Source organism: Panulirus ornatus, chromosome 19 (assembly GCF_036320965.1).
Source record: "Panulirus ornatus isolate Po-2019 chromosome 19, ASM3632096v1, whole genome shotgun sequence".
NCBI classification, from domain to species: domain Eukaryota; kingdom Metazoa; phylum Arthropoda; class Malacostraca; order Decapoda; family Palinuridae; genus Panulirus; species Panulirus ornatus.
In genome coordinates, this window is record NC_092242.1 from 18,346,780 (window position 1) to 18,369,624 (window position 22,845).

Here is a 22,845-nt window from a genome sequence, read left to right on the forward strand (position 1 = left end):
TGGGAAGGAGACTTGTGTGAGGATGTACAAGGAGAGACTGAGTACAGAATGGAAAAAGGTGAGAACAATGGAAGTAAGGGGAGTGGGGGAGGAATGGGATGTATTTAGGGAATCAGTGATGGATTGCGCAAAAGATGCTTGTGGCATGAGAAGAGTGGGAGGTGGGTTGATTAGAAAGGGTAGTGAGTGGTGGGATGAAGAAGTAAGAGTATTAGTGAAAGAGAAGAGAGAGGCATTCGGACGATTTTTGCAGGGAAAAAATGCAATTGAGTGGGAGATGTATAAAAGAAAGAGACAGGAGGTCAAGAGAAAGGTGCAAGAGGTGAAAAAAAGGGCAAATGAGAGTTGGGGTGAGAGAGTATCATTAAATTTTAGGGAGAATAAAAAGATGTTCTGGAAGGAGGTAAATAAAGTGCGTAAGACAAGGGAGCAAAAGGGAACTTCAGTGAAGGGCGCAAATGGGGAGGTGATAACAAGTAGTGGTGATGTGAGAAGAAGATGGAGTGAGTATTTTGAAGGTTTGTTGAACGTGTTTGATGATAGAGTGGCAGATATAGGGTGTTTTGGTCGAGGTGGTGTGCAAAGTGAGAGGGTTAGGGAAAATGATTTGGTAAACAGAGAAGAGGTAGTAAAAGCTTTGCGGAAGATGAAAGCCGGCAAGGCAGCAGGTTTGGATGGTATTGCAGTGGAATTTATTAAAAAAGGGGGTGACTGTACTGTTGACTGGTTGGTAAGGTTATTTAATGTATGTATGACTCATGGTGAGGTGCCTGAGGATTGGCGGAATGCGTGCATAGTGCCATTGTACAAAGGCAAAGGAGATAAGAGTGAGTGCTCAAATTACAGAGGTATAAGTTTGTTGAGTATTCCTGGTAAAGTATATGGGAGGATATTGATTGAGAGGGTGAAGGCATGTACAGAGCATCCGATTGGGGAAGAGCAGTGTGGTTTCAGAAGTGGTAGAGGATGTGTGGATCAGGTGTTTGCTTTGAAGAATGTATGTGAGAAATACTTAGAAAAGCAAATGGATTTGTATGTAGCATTTATGGATCTGGAGAAGGCATATGATAGAGTTGATAGAGATGCTCTGTGGAAGGTATTAAGAATATATGGTGTGGGAGACAAGTTGTTAGAAGCAGTGAAAAGTTTTTATCGAGGGTGTAAGGCATGTGTACGTGTAGGAAGAGAGGAAAGTGACTGGTTCTCAGTGAATGTAGGTTTGCGGCAGGGGTGTGTGATGTCTCCATGGTTGTTTAATTTGTTTATGGATGGAGTTGTTAGGGAGGTGAATGCAAGAGTTTTGGAAAGAGGGGCAAGTATGAAGTCTGTTGGGGATGAGAGAGCTTGGGAAGTGAGTCAGTTGTTGTTCGCTGATGATACAGCGCTGGTGGCTGATTCATGTGAGAAACTGCAGAAGCTGGTGACTGAGTTTGGAAAAGTGTGTGAAAGAAGAAAGTTAAGAGTAAATGTGAATAAGAGCAAGGTTATTAGGTACAGTAGGGTTGAGGGTCAAGTCAATTGGGAGGTGAGTTTGAATGGAGAAAAACTGGAGGAAGTGAAGTGTTTTAGATATCTGGGAGTGGATCTGGCAGCGGATGGAACCATGGAAGCAGAAGTGGATCATAGGGTGGGGGAGGGGGCGAAAATTCTGGGAGCCTTGAAGAATGTGTGGAAGTCGAGAACATTATCTCGGAAAGCAAAAATGGGTATGTTTGAAGGAATAGTGGTTCCAACAATGTTGTATGGTTGCGAGGCATGGGCTGTGGATAGAGTTTTGCGCAGGAGGATGGATGTGCTGGAAATGAGATGTTTGAGGACAATGTCTGGTGTGAGGTGGTTTGATCGAGTAAGTAACATAAGGGTAAGAGAGATGTGTGGAAATAAAAAGAGCGTGGTTCAGAGAGCAGAAGAGGGTGTTTTGAAATGGTTCAGGCACATGGAGAGAATGAGTGAGGAAAGATTGACCAAGAGAATATATGTGTCGGAGGTGGAGGGAACGAGGAGAAGAGGGAGACCAAATTGGAGGTGGAAAGATGGAGTGAAAAAGATTTTGTGTGATCGGGGCCTGAACATGCAGGAGGTTGAAAGGAGGGCAAGGAATAGAGTGATTTGGATCGATGTGGTATACCGGGGTTGACGTGCTGTCAGTGGATTGAATCAAGGCATGTGAAGCGTCTGGGGTAAACCATGGAAAGCTGTGTAGGTATGTATATTTGCGTGTGTGGACGTATGTATATACATGTGTATGGGGGTGGGTTGGGCCATTTCTTTCGTCTGTTTCCTTGCGCTACCTCGCAAACGCGGGAGACAGCGACAAAGCAAAAAAAAAAATATATATATATATATATATATATATATATATATATATATATATATATATATATATGCCACAAGCATCTTTTGCGCAGTCCATCACTGATTCCCTAAATACATCCCATTCCTCCCCCACTCCCCTTACTTCCATTGTTCTCACCTTTTTCCATTCTGTACTCAGTCTCTCCTGGTACTTCCTCACACAAGTCTCCTTCCCAAGCTCACTTACTCTCACCACCCTCTTCACCCCAACATTCACTCTTCTTTTCTGAAAACCCATACAAATCTTCACCTTAGCCTCCACAAGATAATGATCAGACATCCCTCCAGTTGCACCTCTCAGCACATTAACTTCCAAAAGTCACTTGTTCACGTGCCTGTCAGTTAACGTGTAATCCAATAACGCTCTCTGGCCATCTCTCCTACTTACATACGTGTACTTATGTATATCTCGCTTTTTAAACCAGGTATTCCCAATCACCAGTCCTTTTTCAGCACATAAATCTACAACCTCTTCACCATTTACATTTACAACACTGAACACCCCATGTATACCAATTATTCCCTCAACTGCCACATTACTCACCTTTGCATTCAAATCACTATAACCCAGTCTCGTGCATCAAAACCACTAACACACTCATTCAGCTGCTCCCAAAACACTTGCCTCTCATGATCTTTCTTCTCATTCCTAGGTGCATATGCACCAATAATCACCCATCTCTCTCTCCATCAACTTTGTTTTACCCATATTAATCGAGAATTTACTTTCTTACATCCTATCACATACTCCCACAACTCCTGTGTCAGGAGTACTGCTACTCCTTCCCTTGCTCTTGTCCTCTCACTAACCCCTGACTTTACTCCCAAGACATTCCCAAACCACTCTTCCCCTTTACCCTTGAGCTCCGTTTCTCTCAGAGCCAAAACATCCAGGTTCCTTTCCTCAAACATACTACCTATCTCTCCTTTTTTCACATCTTGGTTACATCCGCACACATTTAGACACCCCAGTCTGAGCCTTCGAGGAGGATGAGCACTCCCCGCGTGACTCCTTCTTCTGTTTCCCATATTAGAAAGTTAAAAAATACAAGGAGGGGAGGATTTCTGGCCCCCCGCTCCCATCCCCTCTAGTCGCCTTCTACGACACGCGAGGAATGCGTGGGAAGTATTCTTTCACCCCTATCCCCAGGGATAATATATATATATATATATATTTCTTTTTTTTTGCTTTGTTGCTGTCTCCCGTGTTTGCGAGGTAGCGCAAGGAAACAGACGAAAGAAATGGCCCAACCCAGCCCCATACACATGTATATACATACGTCCACACATGCAAATATACATACCTACACAGCTTTCCATGGTTTACCCCAGACGCTTCACATGCCCTGATTCAATCCACTGACAGCAGGTCAACCCCGGTATACCACATCGATCCAATTCACTCTATTCCTTGCCCTCCTTTCACCCTCCTGCATGTTCAGGCCCTGATCACACAAAATCTTTTTCCACTCCATCTTTCCACCTCCAATTTGGTCTCCCACTTCTCCTCGTTCCCTCCACCTCCGACACATATATCCTCTTGGTCAATCTTTCCTCACTCGTTCTCTCCATGTGCCCAAACTATTTCAAAACACCCTCTTTTGCTCTCTCAACCACGCTCTTTTTATTTCCACACATCTCTCTTACCCTTACATTACTTACTCGATCAAACCACATCACACCACACATTGTCCTCAAACATCACATTTCCAGCACATCCATCCTCCTGCGCACAACTCTATCCATAGCCCACGCCTCGCAACCATACAACATTGTTGGAACCACTATTCCTTCAAACATACCCATTTTTGCTTTCCGAGATAATGTTCTCGACTTCCACACATTCTTCAAGGCTCCCAGAATTTTCGCCCCCTCCCCCACCCTATGATCCACTTCCGCTTCCATGGTTCCATCCACTGCCAGATCCACTCCCAGATATCTAAAACACTTTACTTCCTCCAGTTTTTCTCTGTTCAAACTTACCTCCCAATTGACTTGACCCTCAACCCTACTGTACCTAATAACCTTGCTCTTATTCACATTTACTCTTAACTTTCTTCTTTCACACACTTTACCAAACTCAGTCACCAGCTTCTGCAGTTTCTCACATGAATCAGCCACCAGTGCTGTATCATCAGCGAACAACAACTGACTCACTTCCCAAGCTCTCTCATCCCCAACAGACTTCATACTTGCCCCTCTTTCCAAACTCTTGCATTCACCTCCCTAACAACCCCATCCATAAACAAATTAAACAACCATGGAGACATCACACACCCCTGCAGCAAACCTACATTCACTGAGAACCAATCACTTTCCTCTCTTCCTACACGTACACATGCCTTACATCCTCGATAAAAACTTTTCACTGTTTCTAACAACTTGCCTCCCACACCATATATTCTTAATACCTTCCACAGAGCATCTCTATCAACTCTATCATATATATATATACATATATATATACATACACATACATACGCACATATACACACATACACACATACATACATATATACATATGAAAAATGTAAGAAATAATTTAGAAAACTGAAACTTCTAGCTTAAAATGAAATGAAAAATGAATGTCACATAATGGTTCAACCTCTGGCTATGGAAAAGGGAAATGTATAATTTATTTACACAAACGTCAATAGTAGTTTTCATCAATTTAACCACTGTATCATACTGCCTGGTCCACTTCTCTTATCATGAAACAGGAATATTGGCTTATGATGTTTCTCAATTGTCTTCATTACACAAAGTACAACCATATCTTGGATACGTGAGGATAGGTAGTTGATCATCTGCCATAATAAAGCCTTGACAGACCAAAAATTTATCTGGACCTCAACTTTTCCAGTACATTTATGAGAAGAGTGGGAGGTGGGTTGATTAGAAAGGTTAGTGAGTGGTGGGATGAAGAAGTAAGATTATTAGTGAAAGAGAAGAGAAAGGCATTTGGACGATTTTTGCAGGGAAAAAATGCAATTGAGTGGGAGATGTATAAAAGATAAAGGAGGTCAACAGAAAGGTGCAAGAGGTGAAAAAGAGGGCAAATGAGAGTTGGGGTGAGAGAGTATCATTAAATTTTAGGGAGAATAAAAAGATGTTCTGGAAGGAGGTAAATAAAGTGCGTAAGACAAGGGAGCAAATGGGAACTTCAGTGAAGGGCGCAAATGGGGAGGTGATAACAAGTAGTGGTGATGTGAGAAGGAGATGGAGTGAGTATTTTGAAGGTTTGTTGAATGTGTTTGATGATAGAGTGGCAGATATAGGGTGTTTTGGTCGAGGTGGTGTGCAAAGTGAGAGGGTTAGGGAAAATGATTTGGTAAACAGAGAAGAGGTAGTAAAAGCTTTGTGGAAGATGAAAGCCGGTAAGGCAGCAGGTTTGCATGGTATTGCAGTGGAATTTATTAAAAAAGGGGGTGACTGTATTGTTGACTGGTTGGTAAGGTTATTTAATGTATGTATGATCCATGGTGAGGTGCCTCAGGATTGGCAGAATGCGTGCATAGTGCCATTGTACAAAGGCAAAGGGGATAAGAGTGAGTGTTCAAATTACAGAGGTATAAGTTTGTTGAGTATTCCTGATAAATTATATGGGAGGGTATTGATTGAGAGGGTGAAGGCATGTACAGAGCATCAGATTGGGGAAGAGCAGTGTGGTTTCAGAAGTGGTAGAAGATGTGTGGATCAGGTGTTTTCTTTGAAGAATGTGTGTGAGAAATACTTAGAAAAGCAAATGGATTTGTATGTAGCATTTATGGATCTGGAGAAGGCATATGATAGAGTTGATAGAGATGCTCTGTGGAAGGTATTAAGAATATATGGTGTGGGAGGCAAGTTGTTAGAAGCAGTGAAAAGTTTTTATCGAGGATGTAAGGCATGTGTACGTGTAGGAAGAGAGGAAAGTGATTGGTTCTCAGTGAATGTAGGTTTGTGGCAGGGGTGTGTGATGTCTCCATGGTTGTTTAATTTGTTTATGGATGGGGTTGTTAGGGAGGTGAATGCAAGAGTTTTGGAAAGAGGGGCAAGTATGAAGTCTGTTATGGATGAGGGAGCTTGGGAAGTGAGTCAGTTGTTGTTCGCTGATGATACAGCGCTGGTGGCTGATTCATGTGAGAAACTGCAGAAGCTGGTGACTGAGTTTGGTAAAGTGTGTGAAAGAAGAAAGTTAAGAGTAAATGTGAATAAGAGCAAGGTTATTAGGTACAGTAGAGTTGAGGGTCAAGTCAATTGGGAGGTAAGTTTGAATGGAGAAAAACTGGAGGAAGTAAAGTGTTTCAGATATCTGGGAGTGGAGCTGGCAGCGGATGGAACCATGAAAGCGGAAGTGAATCATAGGGTGGGGGAGGGGGCGAAAATCCTGAGAGCCTTGAAGAATGTTTGGAGGTCGAGAACATTATCTCGGAAAGCAAAAATGGGTATGTTTGAAGGAATAGTGGTTCCAACAATGTTGTATGGTTGCGAGGCGTGGGCTATGGATAGAGTTGTGCGCAGGAGGGTGGATGTGCTGGAAATGAGATGTTTGAGGACAATGTTTGGTGTGAGGTGGTTTGATCGATTAAGTAATGTAAGGGTGAGAGAGATGTGTGGAAATAAAAAGAGCATGGTTGAGAGAGCAGAAGAGGGTGTTTTGAAATGGTTTGGGCACATGGAGAGAATGAGTGAGGAAAGATTGACCAAGAGGATATATGTGTCGGAGGTGGAGGGAACGAGGAGAAGTGGGAGACCAAATTGGAGGTGGAAAGATGGAGTGAAAAAGATTTTGTGTGATCGGGGCCTGAACATGCAGGAGGGTGAAAGGAGGGCAAGGAATAAAGTGAATTGAATCGATGTGGTATACCGGGGTTGATGTGCTGTCAGTGGATTGAATCAGGGCATGTGAAGCGTCTGGGGTAAACCATGGAAAGTTGTGTGGGGCCTGGATGTGGAAAGGGAGCTGTGGTTTCGGGCATTATTGCATGACAGCTAGAGACTGAGTGTGAACGAATGGGGCCTTTGTTGTCTTTTCCTAGTGCTACCTTGCACACATGAGGGGGGAGGGGGATGGTATTCCATGTGTGGCGAGGTGGCGATGGGAATGAATAAAGGTAGACAGTGTGAATTGTGTGTATGGGTATATATGTATGTGTCTGTGTGTGTATATATATGTGTACATTGAGATGTATAGGTATGCATATTTGCGTGTGTGGATGTGTATTGATATACACTGTGCAAGGGGGTGGGTTGGGCCATTTCTTTCATCTGTTTCCTTGCGCTACCTCGCAAACACGGGAGACAGCGACAAAGCAAAATAAAAAATAAATAAAATAGATATATATATATATTTATATTTATTTATTTTGCTTTGTCACTGTCTCCCGCGTTTGCGAGGTAGCGCAAGGAAACAGACGAAAGAAATGGCCCAACCCACCCCCATACACATGTATATACATATACGTCCACACACGCAAATATACATACCTATACATCTCAATGTACACATATATATATACACACACAGACACACATATATATATATATGTGGAGAAGGAAGAAGCCTTGATGGTGATACAAACATTGTTTATGTTACAGAAATGTGTCATGATTAATGTTGAAGAAAGAACTTTGATATTTTTTGCAATGCAGAAGATCAAAGATTATGGAAGCCAATGGACCAGGGGATATCTATTTTCAAGGACCACTATTCATGGAGGGCATTTGCCAAGCTGGTGAAGGCTACAGATGATGGCCAGATGACTGTGCAGAAAATGTTGGAAGTCCTTCAGCATCAGATATGCCATCACGCTCATCTGCCAGGCCTACAAGCTTATCACCAATGTATGGTGGGATGCCCACACTAGGTGGACTCAGCCAGCCGCCAGGACAGACACCATTGCATGAGAAAACCTTCACCTAGTGGATGCCTTCTACACTACTCGTATATATATAATGACACCAGCGACCTTATCTCTTTCCAAGGAAGTCTAGTGAACAAGGTGCTGTAGGAGGAGGAGAAGAAAGAAACCCATCGTGAATTCGTGGAGTCATCAGCAAAAGACCAGATTTTTGGTGCCATTAGTCAGTCATTCCCAGACTTGGTGAACCATCCAAACAAATTCAACAATTTCTTTAGGATGACAACTGAAAATGTCGAGAGGTTGGTGGACCAGACAAGATCATCTGTCAGGAAAATGGACACTAAACTAGCAACGTGCAGTCGGACGTGAAGAAAGAATAGAGATTACTGAAGTTCTTACAGATATGCAGACGGCGCTGAACCGTCTTACAACCAGTACAGACTTATCCTCTGCCGTGAGAACCAAGGTGTGTGGGGAGATGACCCAGCCAGGTAGCCAGCCCTCCTGGAGTCTTGACAACCCCATCATCACATCCTGGAGCGCCGTTCATCACATGGGCAGACAGAGAGTCCGTCTTGTTCGTGGCTGGATGGGATGATGTCTGATCTCTCGCCTTTAAATGCCTCAGCCATCTGGAAAGGGAGACAAGCATCCTCCTCGAAGGCTCAGAGTGGGGTGCCTAAATGTGTGTGGATGTAACCAAGATGTGAAGACCCTTACTGGAAAAACAATCACTCTTGAAGTAGAACCTTCAGACACAATTGAAAATGTGAAGGAAAATAGTGAAATTGGAGAAAAATGTAGCTTAGACATTGAAGCTTATTGATACAGTGGTTAAATTGATGAGAACTGCTATTGACGTTTGTGTAAATAGATTATACATTTCCTTTTTTCCATAGCCAGAGGTTGAACCATTATGTGACATTCATTTTTTTCATTCATTTCAAGCTAGAAGTTTCAGTTTTCTAAATTGTTTCTTACATTTTTCATATGTATATATATGTATGTGTGTGTGTGTGTATATGTGCGTATGTATGTGTATGTGTGTGTATGTGTATATGTATATATATATGTATATTATCCCTGGGGATAGGGGTGAAAGAATACTTCCCACGTATTCCTCGCGTGTCGTAGAAAGTGACTAGAGGGGACGGGAGCGGGGGGCCAGAAATCCTCCCCTCCTTGTATTAACTTTCTAAAATGGGAAACAGAAGAAGGAGTCACTCGGGGAGTGCTCATCCTCCTCAAAGGCTCAGAGTGGGGTGCCTAAATGTGTGTGGATGTAACCAAGATGTGAAAAAAGGAGAGATAGGTAGTATGTTTGAGGAAAGGAACCTGGATGTTTTGGCTCTGAGTGAAACGAAACTCAAGGGTAAAGGGGAAGAGTGGTTTGGGAATGTCTGGGGAGTAAAGTCAGGGGTTAGTGAGAGGACAAGAGCAAGGGAAGGAGTAGCAATACTCCTGAAACAGGAGTTGTGGGAGTATGTGATAGAGTGTAAGAAAGTAAATTCTCGATTAATATGGGTAAAACTGAAAGTTGATGGAGAGAGGTGGGTGATTATTGGTGCATATGCACCTGGGCATGAGAAGAAAGATCAAGAGATGCAAGTGTTTTGGGAGCAGCTGAATGAGTGTGTTAGTGGTTTTGATGCACGAGACCGGGTTATAGTGATGGGTGATTTGAATGCAAAGGTGAGTAATGTGGCAGTTGAGGGAATAATTGGTATACATGGGGTGTTCAGTGTTGTAAATGGAAATGGTGAAGAGCTTGTAGATTTATGTGCTGAAAAAGGACTGATGATTGGGAATACCTGGTTTAAAAAGCGAGATATACATAAGTATACTTATGTAAGTAGGAGAGATGGCCAGAGAGCGTTATTGGATTACGTGTTAATTGACAGGCGTGCGAAAGAGAGACTTTTGGATGTTAATGTGCTGAGAGGTGCAACTGGAGGGATGTCTGATCATTATCTTGTGGAGGCTAAGGTGAAGATTTGTATGGGTTTTCAGAAAAGAAGAGTGAATGTTGGGGTGAAGAGGGTGGTGAGAGTAAGTGAGCTTGAGAAGGAGACCTGTGTGAGGAAGTACCAGGAGAGACTGAGTACAGAATGGAAAAAGGTGAGAACAATGGAAGTAAGGGGAGTGGGGGAGGAATGGGATGTATTTAGGGAATCAGTGATGGATTGCGCAAAAGATGCTTGTGGCATGAGAAGAGTGGGAGGTGGGTTGATTAGAAAGGGTAGTGAGTGGTGGGATGAAGATGTAAGAGTATTAGTGAAAGAGAAGAGAGAGGCATTTGGACGATTTTTGCAGGGAAAAAATGCAATTGAGTGGGAGATGTATAAAAGAAAGAGACAGGAGGTCAAGAGAAAGGTGCAAGAGGTGAAAAAGAGGGCAAATGAGAGTTGGGGTGAGAGAGTATCATTAAATTTTAGGGAGAATAAAAAGATGTTCTGGAAGGAGGTAAATAAAGTGCGTAAGACAAGGGAGCAAATGGGAACTTCAGTGAAGGGCGCAAATGGGGAGGTGATAACAAGTAGTGGTGATGTGAGAAGGAGATGGAGTGAGTATTTTGAAGGTTTGTTGAATGTGTTTGATGATAGAGTGGCAGATATAGTGTGTTTTGGTCGAGGTGGTGTGCAAAGTGAGAGGGTTATGGAAAATGATTTGGTAAACAGAGAAGAGGTAGTGAAAGCTTTGCGGAAGATGAAAGCCGGCAAGGCAGCAGGTTTGGATGGTATTGCAGTGGAATTTACTAAAAAAGGGGGTGACTGTATTGTTGACTGGTTGGTAAGGTTATTTAATGTATGTATGACTCATGGTGAGGTGCCTGAGGATTGGCGGAATGCGTGCATAGTGCCATTGTACAAAGGCAAAGGGGATAAGAGTGAGTGCTCAAATTACAGAGGTATAAGTTTGTTGAGTATTCCTGGTAAATTATATGGGAGGGTATTGATTGAGAGGGTGAAGGCATGTACAGAGCATCAGATTGGGGAAGAGCAGTGTGGTTTCAGAAGTGGTAGAGGATGTGTGGATCAGGTGTTTGCTTTGAAGAATGTATGTGAGAAATACTTAGAAAAGCAAATGGATTTGTATGTAGCATTTATGGATCTGGAGAAGGCATATGATAGAGTTGATAGAGATGCTCTGTGGAAGGTATTAAGAATATATGGTGTGGGAGGAAAGTTGTTAGAAGCAGTGAAAAGTTTTTATCGAGGATGTAAGGCATGTGTACGTGTAGGAAGAGAGGAAAGTGATTGGTTCTCAGTGAATGTAGGTTTGCGGCAGGGGTGTGTGATGTCTCCATGGTTGTTTAATTTGTTTATGGATGGGGTTGTTAGGGAGGTAAATGCAAGAGTTTTGGAAAGAGGGGCAAGTATGAAGTCTGTTGGGGATGAGAGAGCTTGGGAAGTGAGTCAGTTGTTGTTCGCTGATGATACAGCGCTGGTGGCTGATTCATGTGAGAAACTGCAGAAGCTGGTGACTGAGTTTGGAAAAGTGTGTGGAAGAAGAAAGTTAAGAGTAAATGTGAATAAGAGCAAGGTTATTAGGTACAGTAGGGTTGAGGGTCAAGTCAGTTGGGAGGTGAGTTTGAATGGAGAAAAACTGGAGGAAGTGAAGTGTTTTAGATATCTGGGAGTGGATCTGGCAGCGGATGGAACCATGGAAGCGGAGGTGGATCATAGGGTGGGGGAGGGGGCGAAAATCCAGGGGTCCTTGAAGAATGTGTGGAAGTCGAGAACATTATCTCGGAAAGCAAAAATGGGTATGTTTGAAGGAATAGTGGTTCCAACAATGTTGTATGGTTGCGAGGCGTGGGCTATGGATACAGTTGTGCGCAGGAGGATGGATGTGCTGGAAATGAGATGTTTGAGGACAATGTGTGGTGTGAGGTGGTTTGATCGAGTGAGCAACGTAAGGGTAAGAGAGATGTGTGGAAATAAAAAGAGCGTGGTTGAGAGAGCAGAAGAGGGTGTTTTGAAGTGGTTTGGGCATATGGAGAGGATGAGTGAGGAAAGATTGACCAAGAGGATATATGTGTCGGAGGTGGAGGGAACAAGGAGAAGAGGGAGACCAAATTGGAGGTGGAAAGATGGAGTGAAAAAGATTTTGTGTGATTGGGGCCTGAACATGCAGGAGGGTGAAAGGAGGGCAAGGAATAGAGTGAATTGGAGCGATGTGGTATACCGGGGTTGACGTGCTGTCAGTGGATTGAATCAAGGCATGTGAAGCGTCTGGGGTAAACCATGGAAAGCTGTGTAGGTATGTATATTTGCGTGTGTGGGCGTATGTATATACATGTGTATGGGGGGGGGTTGGGCCATTTCTTTCGTCTGTTTCCTTGCGCTACCTCGCAAACGCGGGAGACAGCGACAAAGTATAATGAAAAATAAAAATATATATATATATATATATATATATATATATATATATATATATATATATATATATATATATATATATATATATATATATCCTACCCTGAGTTAGGTACCCATTTTGTCGACCATTCCCTAGGGATGGATGAACAGTTGGGATGACTGCTGTCTGAGTTCCACATCAGGGATTTGAACTCTTGTGCTTTACCATGTGTAGACCATGAATTCCTCAGTCAAAAATGTTAAACATTTGGTGACAGTATATTGTGTGAGGTGGCTTGATCAAGTAACTACTAAAAGGATAAGAAAGATGTTTGATGATATGAAAAACGTGGTTGAGAGAACCAAAAAGGATGTGTTGAAATGGTTTGGACATATGGAGAGAATGAGAGAGGAGAGGTTGATAGTGTGGATGTATGTGTCTGAAGAAGAGGGAACAAGGAGAAGTGGGGTAGACCAGATTGGAGATAGAAGGAGGGAATGAAAAAGATTTGAGTGGTTAGGGCCTGTCATGCAGGAGGATGAACGGCAATAAGATTTGTATGAGGAAATCAAACATGAAATTCTGCTTGAGATTTTGAAGCTGGGTTACTTTGGGGAATTTTCTGATCCAGTTAACCCAAGGTGAGTGAGTCACTCCTTGAGGTTATCCGAGGAAAAACTATCATCTCATAATGGAGTAAGAAACTGAAGAAGCTGGTTTGATTCCTAACCAAGTTTTTGTTTTTCTGAAGAATATTCTCCATTCTGCACTCTATGTAATTTAGCTTTCAGCAAAATGATCCTGCAATAGTATTCTTAGCACAAGACAACAGGTAGTCCTGCATATATAGTAGCCATTTTTATCATTAGTCCATTGCCCCTAGAATTTGCAATTTATTATTAGATCCTGCCTAGCCTCGCTTCATGAGATTTTGATGTCAGCAGTCACATTACTAATAGTATGATGATTGGTAAGATATGTAATTCCTCTGAACAAGTTCTCATAGTATTCAGTCTTAACATCTATCTGTCTAGTCACATTACTAATAGTATGATGATTGATAAAATATGTAATTCCTCTGAACAGGTTCTTATAGTATTTAGTCTTAACATCTATCTGTCTGGTGTCTGTTCTTTCTAGGAACTCCCATCAAGGGGGTGGCTGTTCTTTCTAGGAATGCCCATCAAGGGGGTGGCCATGGCAGAATAGTCTCCACTTAACCCTGTCCTTACATGCCCACATACACTGTTCCATGCATTTTTCTCCCATTTCTCTTCCTTCTAATCTCGTCCACTCTATTTCCCTGTCACAGGTGGTCACTTTAATCATACTGTCATACAATCTCCTTCTCAACTTCCTTTCCTGCATTCTTTCCATATGCCCAAACCACCTCAAGGTATTATGTGGGTAAAGTGTAATATCAATTAATGATTTCGGCATGTGAAAAGAATGCAACCCCTTTTTTTTATTCCCTTTGCATTTCCTGCCTACAAAATCTCTCATACACCCCGTTATTACTTTCTTCATTCCATCTAGTCATACCACATGCTCATCTCAAATAACTCATAACTAATCCCATGTCCATGCTTTGGCTGCATAGGTCAGGAGGACTGTGCTGTCCCTTAATCCTTTCTTCACTTTCATACATACACCTTTACTCTTCATTATTCTTTTAAGGGACCCATGTGAAAAGAAAGCAACTCCTTTTTTTATTCCCTTTGCATTTCCTGCTTGCAAAATCTCTCATACACCCCATTATTACTTTCTTCATTCTATCTAGTCATACCACATGCTGCTCTCAAATAACTCATTTCCACAGCCTAGAGTCTTGACCATTGTGACTAATCCCATGTCGATGCTTTGGCTGCATAGGTAAGGGTCAGGAGGACTGTGCTGTCCCTTAATCCTTTCTTCACTTTCATACTTACACCTCTACTCTTCATCATTCTATTAAGAGACCCATTGGGTTTTCTGCCCAGTGCTGCTCTCTCCTTTATCTCTCCATCCATATCACCAAACTTAACCAAGATAGCTTGTGAATGCTTAAATTCTGTCACCCCATCCAGTCTTTTCCCCATATCTTTAGCACAGTTTAGTACACTTTCTTCTCTCAAGAGGGTTTTGCAAAATCTGTACTTTCACTGTTTTCTTTTAAACACCATTAATTTACTTTTACTCGCATTTACCCAAATCACCTATTCTTTTAACATGTGTCATAAAACACACTTGCAACCTTCTGCAACTCCTCATCACTCACATCAAACAACACCAGATCATCTGCAAACACTTTTGTCTCCAGCCACTATACCTTACCATCCCAATCCATCTCTTCATCCCTTTTTCCTAGTTTTGCTTTCATTTCCCTTATCACTCCATCCATACATATGTTGAAAAGCCATGGTGACGTCACACAGCCGTCTCCCTTGCACATGTATACCAAAACTTTCACACGACTCTCCATCCACTCTTAGGCATTCATTTGCTTCTCTGTAAATTTCTTTCATACCATCCAACAGTTGTCCCATATACCCCATATATCCTGAACTCTTCCATTAAATCATTCCACTCAACTCTCTGATACACTTTCTCCAGATCCATAATAGCTGCTTATATCGTCTTACCTTTCACTACATACTTTAGGCTGTTGTAGTTAGGATTTGAACGTATGTGCGCAACCCTAGGTGGCCCATGAATGCGCTATGGTCAGGAACGTTAACTGCTACTCTGTGGAATATTTCCCCCATACCCACCCTTAGTGCTCCTCATCCTCATCCTTTAGCTCCCTCCTACCTTATTTCAGTCTAACTGGCAGCCTTTCAGTACACACTTACACCTCTCTTCTTCATCTGCCCCTTTACCTATTGCCCTAAGTGGAATCCTTCACCCACTTGTATCTGTCTTTTATGTATTGCTCAATACTTCTTCCTTTTGATACCATCATTCCAACTGCAAAAATCTGGTCTCCTTTTCCCCAACCTTTCCTTCAGTCCCCTTTATCCTCACATATTCTGCATTCAGTCACTTCCATCATTCTTATCAGTTAGCACTCTCGAATACACTTTTCCTGTTATTCTTAATTGACCTATTCCACTATAATTGCTACATACATCCTTCGCATAACAGTTTTCACCCATTCCTGAAGCACAACCTTCTGCTTACATGCTAAATTACAAATCAAATTCATCCATTCTACCAAGCTTTCTCCTCCATACTTCAATATTTCAGCTGTATTTCCATTCACTATAGGTGCTTTTCGTGCCTTCAACCTCAGTATTGCCTTTCATACCTCCATTCTTGCTATAGTCTTAACATGAGTAAGGAAAATCTTGTCTTCACTTATGAATCCCCGCAGGTCGAATCATCCACTATGGTCGTGCCGAGTTGAAGCAAAGTGACCATAGACCAGTCTTAGCTGTGTTTGAGGTTGAAGGCTGCACAGTTATTGACAGTAAGCTAACTAGCTCCTATGAGACTGTCGTCACTTCTTTGGGACCATCAGACTGTACGGTTGTGGTGCAGGTATGAAAGTGATATGTGATTTCTTAATACTTTTGTTTGTACATTGTATCTTACAGATATTTTTAAAGTTTGATTCCATTGCTGTTAAGGGTAATATATTGTGAGTAATTGTTTGAAGACAATACGTGGTGTGAGGTGGTTTGATGGAGTAAATAATGTAAGGTAAGAGAGATGTGTGGAAATAAAAAGAGTATGGTCAAGAGAGCAGAAGAGAGTGTATTGAAATGGTTTAGACATATAGAGAGAATGAGTGAGGAAAGATTGACAAAGAGGATATGTATGTCAGAAGTGGAGGGAACAAGAAGCAGGAGACCAAATTGGGGGTGGAAGGATGGAGTGAAAAAGATTTTGAACGATCGGGGCCAGAACATACAGGAGGGTGAGAGGTGTGCAAGAAATAGAGTGAATAGGAACGATGTGGTACACTGGGGTCGACATGCTGTAATTGGACTTAACCAGGGCATGTGAAGCATCTGGGGTAAACCATAGAAAGGTCAGTGGGGCATGGATGTGGATAGGTGGTGAGAGTAAGTGGGATGAAGAAGTAAGAGTATTAGTGAAAGAGTGGTGAGAGTAAGTGAGCTTGGGAAGGAGACTTCTGTGAGGAAGTACCAGGAGAGACTGAGTACAGAATGGAAAAAGGTGAGAACAATGGAAGTAAGGGGAGTGGGGGAGGAATGGGATGTATTTAGGGAATCAGTCATGGATTGCACAAATGATGCTTGTGGCATGAAAAGAGTGGGAGATGGGTTGATTAGAAAGGGTAGTGAGTGGTGGGATGAAGAAGTAAGAGTATTAGTGAAAGAGAAGAGAGAGGCATTTGGACGATTTTTGCAGGGAAAAAATGAAATTGAGTGGGAGATGTATAAAAGAAAGAGACAGGAGGTCAAGAGAAAGGTGCAAGAGGTGAAAAAAAGGGCAAATGAGAGTTGGGGTGAGAGGGTATCATTAAATTTTAGGGAGAATAAAAAGATGTTCTGGAAGGAGGTAAATAAAATGCGTAAGACAAGGGAGCAAATGGGTACGTCAGTGAAGGGTGCAAATGGGGAGGTGATAACAAGTAGTGGTGATGTGAGAAGGAGATGGAGTGAGTATTTTGAAGGTTTGTTGAATGTGTTTGATGATAGAGTGGCAGATATAGGGTGTTTTGGTCGAGGTGGTGTGCAAAGTGAGAGGGTTAGGGAAAATGATTTGGTAAATAGAGAAGAGGTAGTAAAAGCTTTGCGGAAGATGAAAGCCGGCAAGGCAGCAGGTTTGGATGGTATTGCAGTGGAATTTATTAAAAAAGGGGGTGACTGTATTGTTGACTGGTTGGTAAGGTTATTTAATGTATGTATGACTCATGGTGAGGTGCCTGAGGATTGGCGGAATGCGTGCATAGTGCCATTGTACAAAGGCAAAGGGGATAAGAGTGAGTGCTCAAATTACAGAGGTATAAGTTTGTTGAGTATTCCTGGTAAATTATATGGGAGGATATTGATTGAGAGGGTGAAGGCATGTACAGAGCATCAGATTGGGGAAGAGCAGTGTGGTTTCAGAAGTGGTAGAGGATGTGTGGATCAGGTGTTTGCTTTGAAGAATGTATGTGAGAAATACTTAGAAAAGCAAATGGATTTGTATGTAGCATTTATGGATCTGGAGAAGGCATATGATAGAGTTGATAGAGATGCTCTGTGGAAGGTATTAAGAATATATGGTGTGGGAGGCAAGTTGTTAGAAGCAGTGAAAAGTTTTTATCGAGGATGTAAGGCATGTGTACGTGTAGGAAGAGAGGAAAGTGATTGGTTCTCAGTGAATGTAGGTTTGCGGCAGGGGTGTGTGATGTCTCCATGGTTGTATAATTTGTTTATGGAGGGAGTTGTGAGGGAGGTGAATGCAAGAGTTTTGGAAAGAGGGGCAAGTATGAAGTCTGTTGGGGATGAGAGAGCTTGGGAAGTGAGTCAGTTGTTGTTCACTGATGATACAGCGCTGGTGGCTGATTCATGTGAAAAACTGCAGAAGCTGGTGACTGAGTTTGGTAAAGTGTGTGAAAGAAGAAAGTTAAGAGTAAATGTGAATAAGAGCAGGGTTATTAGGTACAGTAGGGTTGAGGGTCAAGTCAATTGGGAGGTGAGTTTGAATGGAGAAAAACTGGAGTAAGTGAAGTGTTTTAGATATCTGGGAGTGGATCTGGCAGCGGATGGAACCATGGAAGCGGAAGTGGATCATAGGGTAGGGGAGGGGGCGAAAATTCTGGGAGCCTTGAAGAATGTGTGGAAGTCGAGAACATTATCTCGGAAAGCAAAAATGGGTATGTTTGAGGGAATAGTGGTTCCAACAATGATGTATGGTTGCGAGGCGTGGGCTATGGATAGAGGTGTGCGCAGGAGGATGGATGTGCTGGAAATGAGATGTTTGAGGACAATGTGTGGTGTGAGGTGGTTTGATCGAGTAAGTAACGTAAGGGTAAGAGAGATGTGTGGAAATAAAAAGAGCGTGGTTGAGAGAGCAGAAGAGGGTGTTTTGAAATGGTTCAGGCACATGGAGAGAATGAGTGAGGAAAGATTGACCAAGAGAATGTATGTGTCGGAGGTGGAGGGAACGAGGAGAAGAGGGAGACCAAATTGGAGGTGGAAAGATGGAGTGAAAAAGATTTTGTGTGATCGGGGCCTGAACATGCAGGAGGGTGAAAGGAGGGCAAGGAATAGAGTGAATTGGAGCGATGTGGTATACCGGGGTTGACGTGCTGTCAGTGGATTGAATCAAGGCATGTGAAGCGTCTGGGGTAAACCATGGAAAGCTGTGTAGGTATGTATATTTGCGTGTGTGGACGTGTGTATATACATGTGTATGGGGGTAGGTTGGGCCATTTCTTTCGTCTGTTTCCTTGCGCTACCTCGCAAACGCGGGAGACAGAGACAAAGCAAAAAAAAAGAAAAATATATATACATACACATACATATGCACATATACACACACACACACATATACATATATATACATATGAAAAATGTAAGAAATAATTTAGAAAACTGAAACTTCTAGCTTGAAATGAAATGAAAAAATGAATATGTATATATATATATATATATATATATATATATATATATATATATATATATATATATATACTGGAAGGAGGTAAATAAAGTGCGTAAGATAAGGGAGCAAATCGGAACTTCAGTGAAGGGCGCAAATGGGGAGGTGATAACAAGTAGTGGTGATGTGAGAAGGAGATGGAGTGAGTATTTTGAAGGTTTGTTGAATGTGTTTGATGATAGAGTGGCAGATATAGGGTGTTTTGGTCGAGGTGGTGTGCAAAGTGAGAGGGTTAGGGAAAATGATTTGGTAAACAGAGAAGAGGTAGTGAAAGCTTTGCGGAAGATGAAAGCCGGCAAGGCAGCAGGTTTGGATGGTATTGCAGTGGAATTTATTAAAAAGGGGGTGACTATATTGTTGACTGGTTGGTAAGGTTATTTAATGTATGTATGACTCATGGTGAGGTGCCTGAGGATTGGCGGAATGCGTGCATAGTGCCATTGTACAAAGGCAAAGGGGATAAGAGTGAGTGCTCAAATTACAGAGGTATAAGTTTGTTGAGTATTCCTGGTAAATTATATGGGAGGGTATTGATTGAGAGGGTGAAGGCATGTACAGAGCATCAGATTGGGGAAGAGCAGTGTGGTTTCAGAAGTGGTAGAGGATGTGTGGATCAGGTGTTTGCTTTGAAGAATGTATGTGAGAAATACTTAGAAAAGCAAATGGATTTGTATGTAGCATTTATGGATCTGAAGAAGGCATATGATAGAGTTGATAGAGATGCTCTGTGGAAGGTATTAAGAATATATGGTGTGGGAGGAAAGTTGTTAGAAGCAGTGAAAAGATTTTATCGAGGATGTAAGGCATGTGTACGTGTAGGAAGGGAGGAAAGTGATTGGTTCTCAGTGAATGTAGGTTTGCGGCAGGGGTGTGTGATGTCTCCATGGTTGTTTAATTTGTTTATGGATGGGGTTGTTAGGGAGGTAAATGCAAGAGTTTTGGAAAGAGGGGCAAGTATGAAGTCTGTTGGGGATGAGAGAGCTTGGGAAGTGAGTCAGTTGTTGTTCGCTGATGACACAGCGCTGGTGGCTGATTCATGTGAGAAACTGCAGAAGCTGGTGACTGAGTTTGGTAAAGTGTGTGGAAGAAGAAAGTTAAGAGTAAATGTGAATAAGAGCAAGGTTATTAGGTACAGTAGGGTTGAGGGTCAAGTCAATTGGGAGATGAGTTTGAATGGAGAAAAACTGGAGGAAGTGAAGTGTTTTAGATATCTGGGAGTGGATCTGGCAGCGGATGGAACCATGGAAGCGGAAGTGGATCATAGGGTGGGGGAGGGGGCGAAAATTCTGGGGGCCTTGAAGAATGTGTGGAAGTCGAGAACATTATCTCGGAAAGCAAAAATGGGTATGTTTGAAGGAATAGTGGTTCCAACAATGTTGTATGGTTGCGAGGTGTGGGCTATGGATAGAGTTGTGCGCAGGAAGATGGATGTGCTGGAAATGAGATGTTTGAGGACAATGTGTGGTGTGAGGTGGTTTGATCGAGTGAGTAACGTAAGGGTAAGAGAGGTGTGTGGAAATAAAAAGAGCATGGTTGAGAGAGCAGAAGAGGGTGTTTTGAAGTGGTTTGGGCACATTGAGAGGATGAGTGAGGAAAGATTGACCAAGAGGATATATGTGTCGGAGGTGGAGGGAACAAGAAGAGGGAGACCAAATTGGAGATGGAAAGATGGAGTGAAAAAGATTTTGTGTGATCGGGGCCTGAACATGCAGGAGGGTGAAAGGAGGGCAAGGAATAGAGTGAATTGGAGCGATGTGGTATACCGGGGCTGACGTGCTGTCAGTGGATTGAATCACGGCATGTGAAGCGTCTGGGGTAAACCATGGAAAGCTGTGTAGGTATGTATATTTGCGTGTGTGGGCGTATGTATATACATGTGTATGGGGGGGGTTGGGCCATTTCTTTCGTCTGTTTCCTTGCGCTACCTCGCAAATGCGGGAGACAGCGACAAAGTATAAAAAAAAAAAAATATATATATATATATATATATATATATATATATATATATATATATATATATATATATATATGTATTAACTTTCTAAAATGGGAAACAGAAGGAGTCATGCGGGGAGTGCTCATCCTCCTCGAAGGCTCAGAGTGGGGTGCCTAAATGTGTGTGGATGTAACCAAGATGTGAAAAAAGGAGAGATAGGTAGTATGTTTGAGGAAAGGAACCTGGATGTTTTGGCTCTGAGTGAAACGAAGCTCAAGGGTAAAGGGGAAGAGTGGTTTGGGAATGTCTGGGGAGTAAAGTCAGGGGTTAGTGAGACTACAAGAGCAAGGGAAGGAGTAGCAATACTCCTGAAACAGGAGTTGTGGGAGTATGTGATAGAATGTAAGAAAGTAAATTCTCGATTAATATGGGTAAAACTGAAAGTTGATGGAGAGAGGTGGGTGATTATTGGTGCATATGCACCCGGGCATGAGAAGAAAGATCATGAGAGGCAAGTGTTTTGGGAGCAGCTGAATGAGTGTGTTAGTGGTTTTGATGCACGAGACCGGGTTATAGTGATGGGTGATTTGAATGCAAAGGTGAGTAATGTGGCAGTTGAGGGAATAATTGGTATACATGGGGTGTTCAGTGTTGTAAATGGAAATGGTGAAGAGCTTGTAGATTTATGTGCTGAAAAAGGACTGATGATTGGGAATACCTGGTTTAAAAAGCGAGATATACATAAGTATACTTATGTAAGTAGGAGAGATGGCCAGAGAGTGTTATTGGATTACGTGTTAATTGACAGGCGTGCGAAAGAGAGACTTTTGGATGTTAATGTGCTGAGAGGTGCAACTGGAGGGATGTCTGATCATTATCTTGTGGAGGCTAAGGTGAAGATTTGTATGGGTTTTCAGAAAAGAAGAGTGAATGTTGGGTGAAGAGGGTGGTGAGAGTAAGTGAGCTTGGGAAGGAGACCTGTGTGAGGAAGTACCAGGAGAGACTGAGTACAGAATGGAAAAAGGTGAGAACAATGGAAGTAAGGGGAGTGGGGGAGGAATGGGATGTATTTAGGGAATCAGTGATGGATTGCGCAAAAGATGCTTGTGGCATGAGAACAGTGGGAGGTGGGTTGATTAGAAAGGGTAGTGAGTGGTGGGATGAAGAAGTAAGAGTATTAATGAAAGAGAAGAGAGAGGCATTTGGACGATTTTTGCAGGGAAAAAATGCAATTGAGTGGGAGATGTATAAAAGAAAGAGACAGGAGGTCAAGAGAAAGGTGCAAGAGGTGAAAAAAAGGGCAAATGAGAGTTGGGGTGAGAGAGTATCATTAAATTTTAGGGAGAATAAAAAGATGTTCTGGAAGGAGGTAAATAAAGTGCGTAAGACAAGGGAGCAAATGGGAACTTCAGTGAAGGGCGCAAATGGGGAGGTGATAACAAGTAGTGGTGATGTGAGAAGGAGATGGAGTGAGTATTTTGAAGGTTTGTTGAATGTGTTTGATGATAGAGTGGCAGATATAGGGTGTTTTGGTCGAGGTGGTGTGCAAAGTGAGAGGGTTAGGGAAAATGATTTGGTAAACAGAGAAGAGGTAGTGAAAGCTTTGCGGAAGATGAAAGCCGGCAAGGCAGCAGGTTTGGATGGTATTGCAGTGGAATTTATTAAAAAAGTGGGTGACTGTATTATTGACTGGTTGGTAAGGTTATTTAATGTATGTATGACTCATGATGAGGTGCCTGAGGATTGGCG

General features: G+C 42.4%; 1 protein-coding gene across 2 annotated transcripts in view; it reads left to right on the forward strand.

Annotated features, from left to right (window-relative positions):
• Positions 1-17,422, forward strand: part of Synj (synaptojanin) — a 267,928-nt gene extending 250,506 nt beyond the window's left edge. For both annotated transcript variants that reach the window (XM_071673715.1, XM_071673717.1), the window contains one exon: positions 15,916-17,422. In XM_071673715.1, the coding sequence (XP_071529816.1) occupies positions 15,916-16,088 (173 nt within the window). In that variant the 3' untranslated portion in view covers positions 16,089-17,422. The remainder of the gene's footprint in view (positions 1-15,915) is intronic.
• Positions 17,423-22,845: the final 5,423 nt, after the last annotated feature.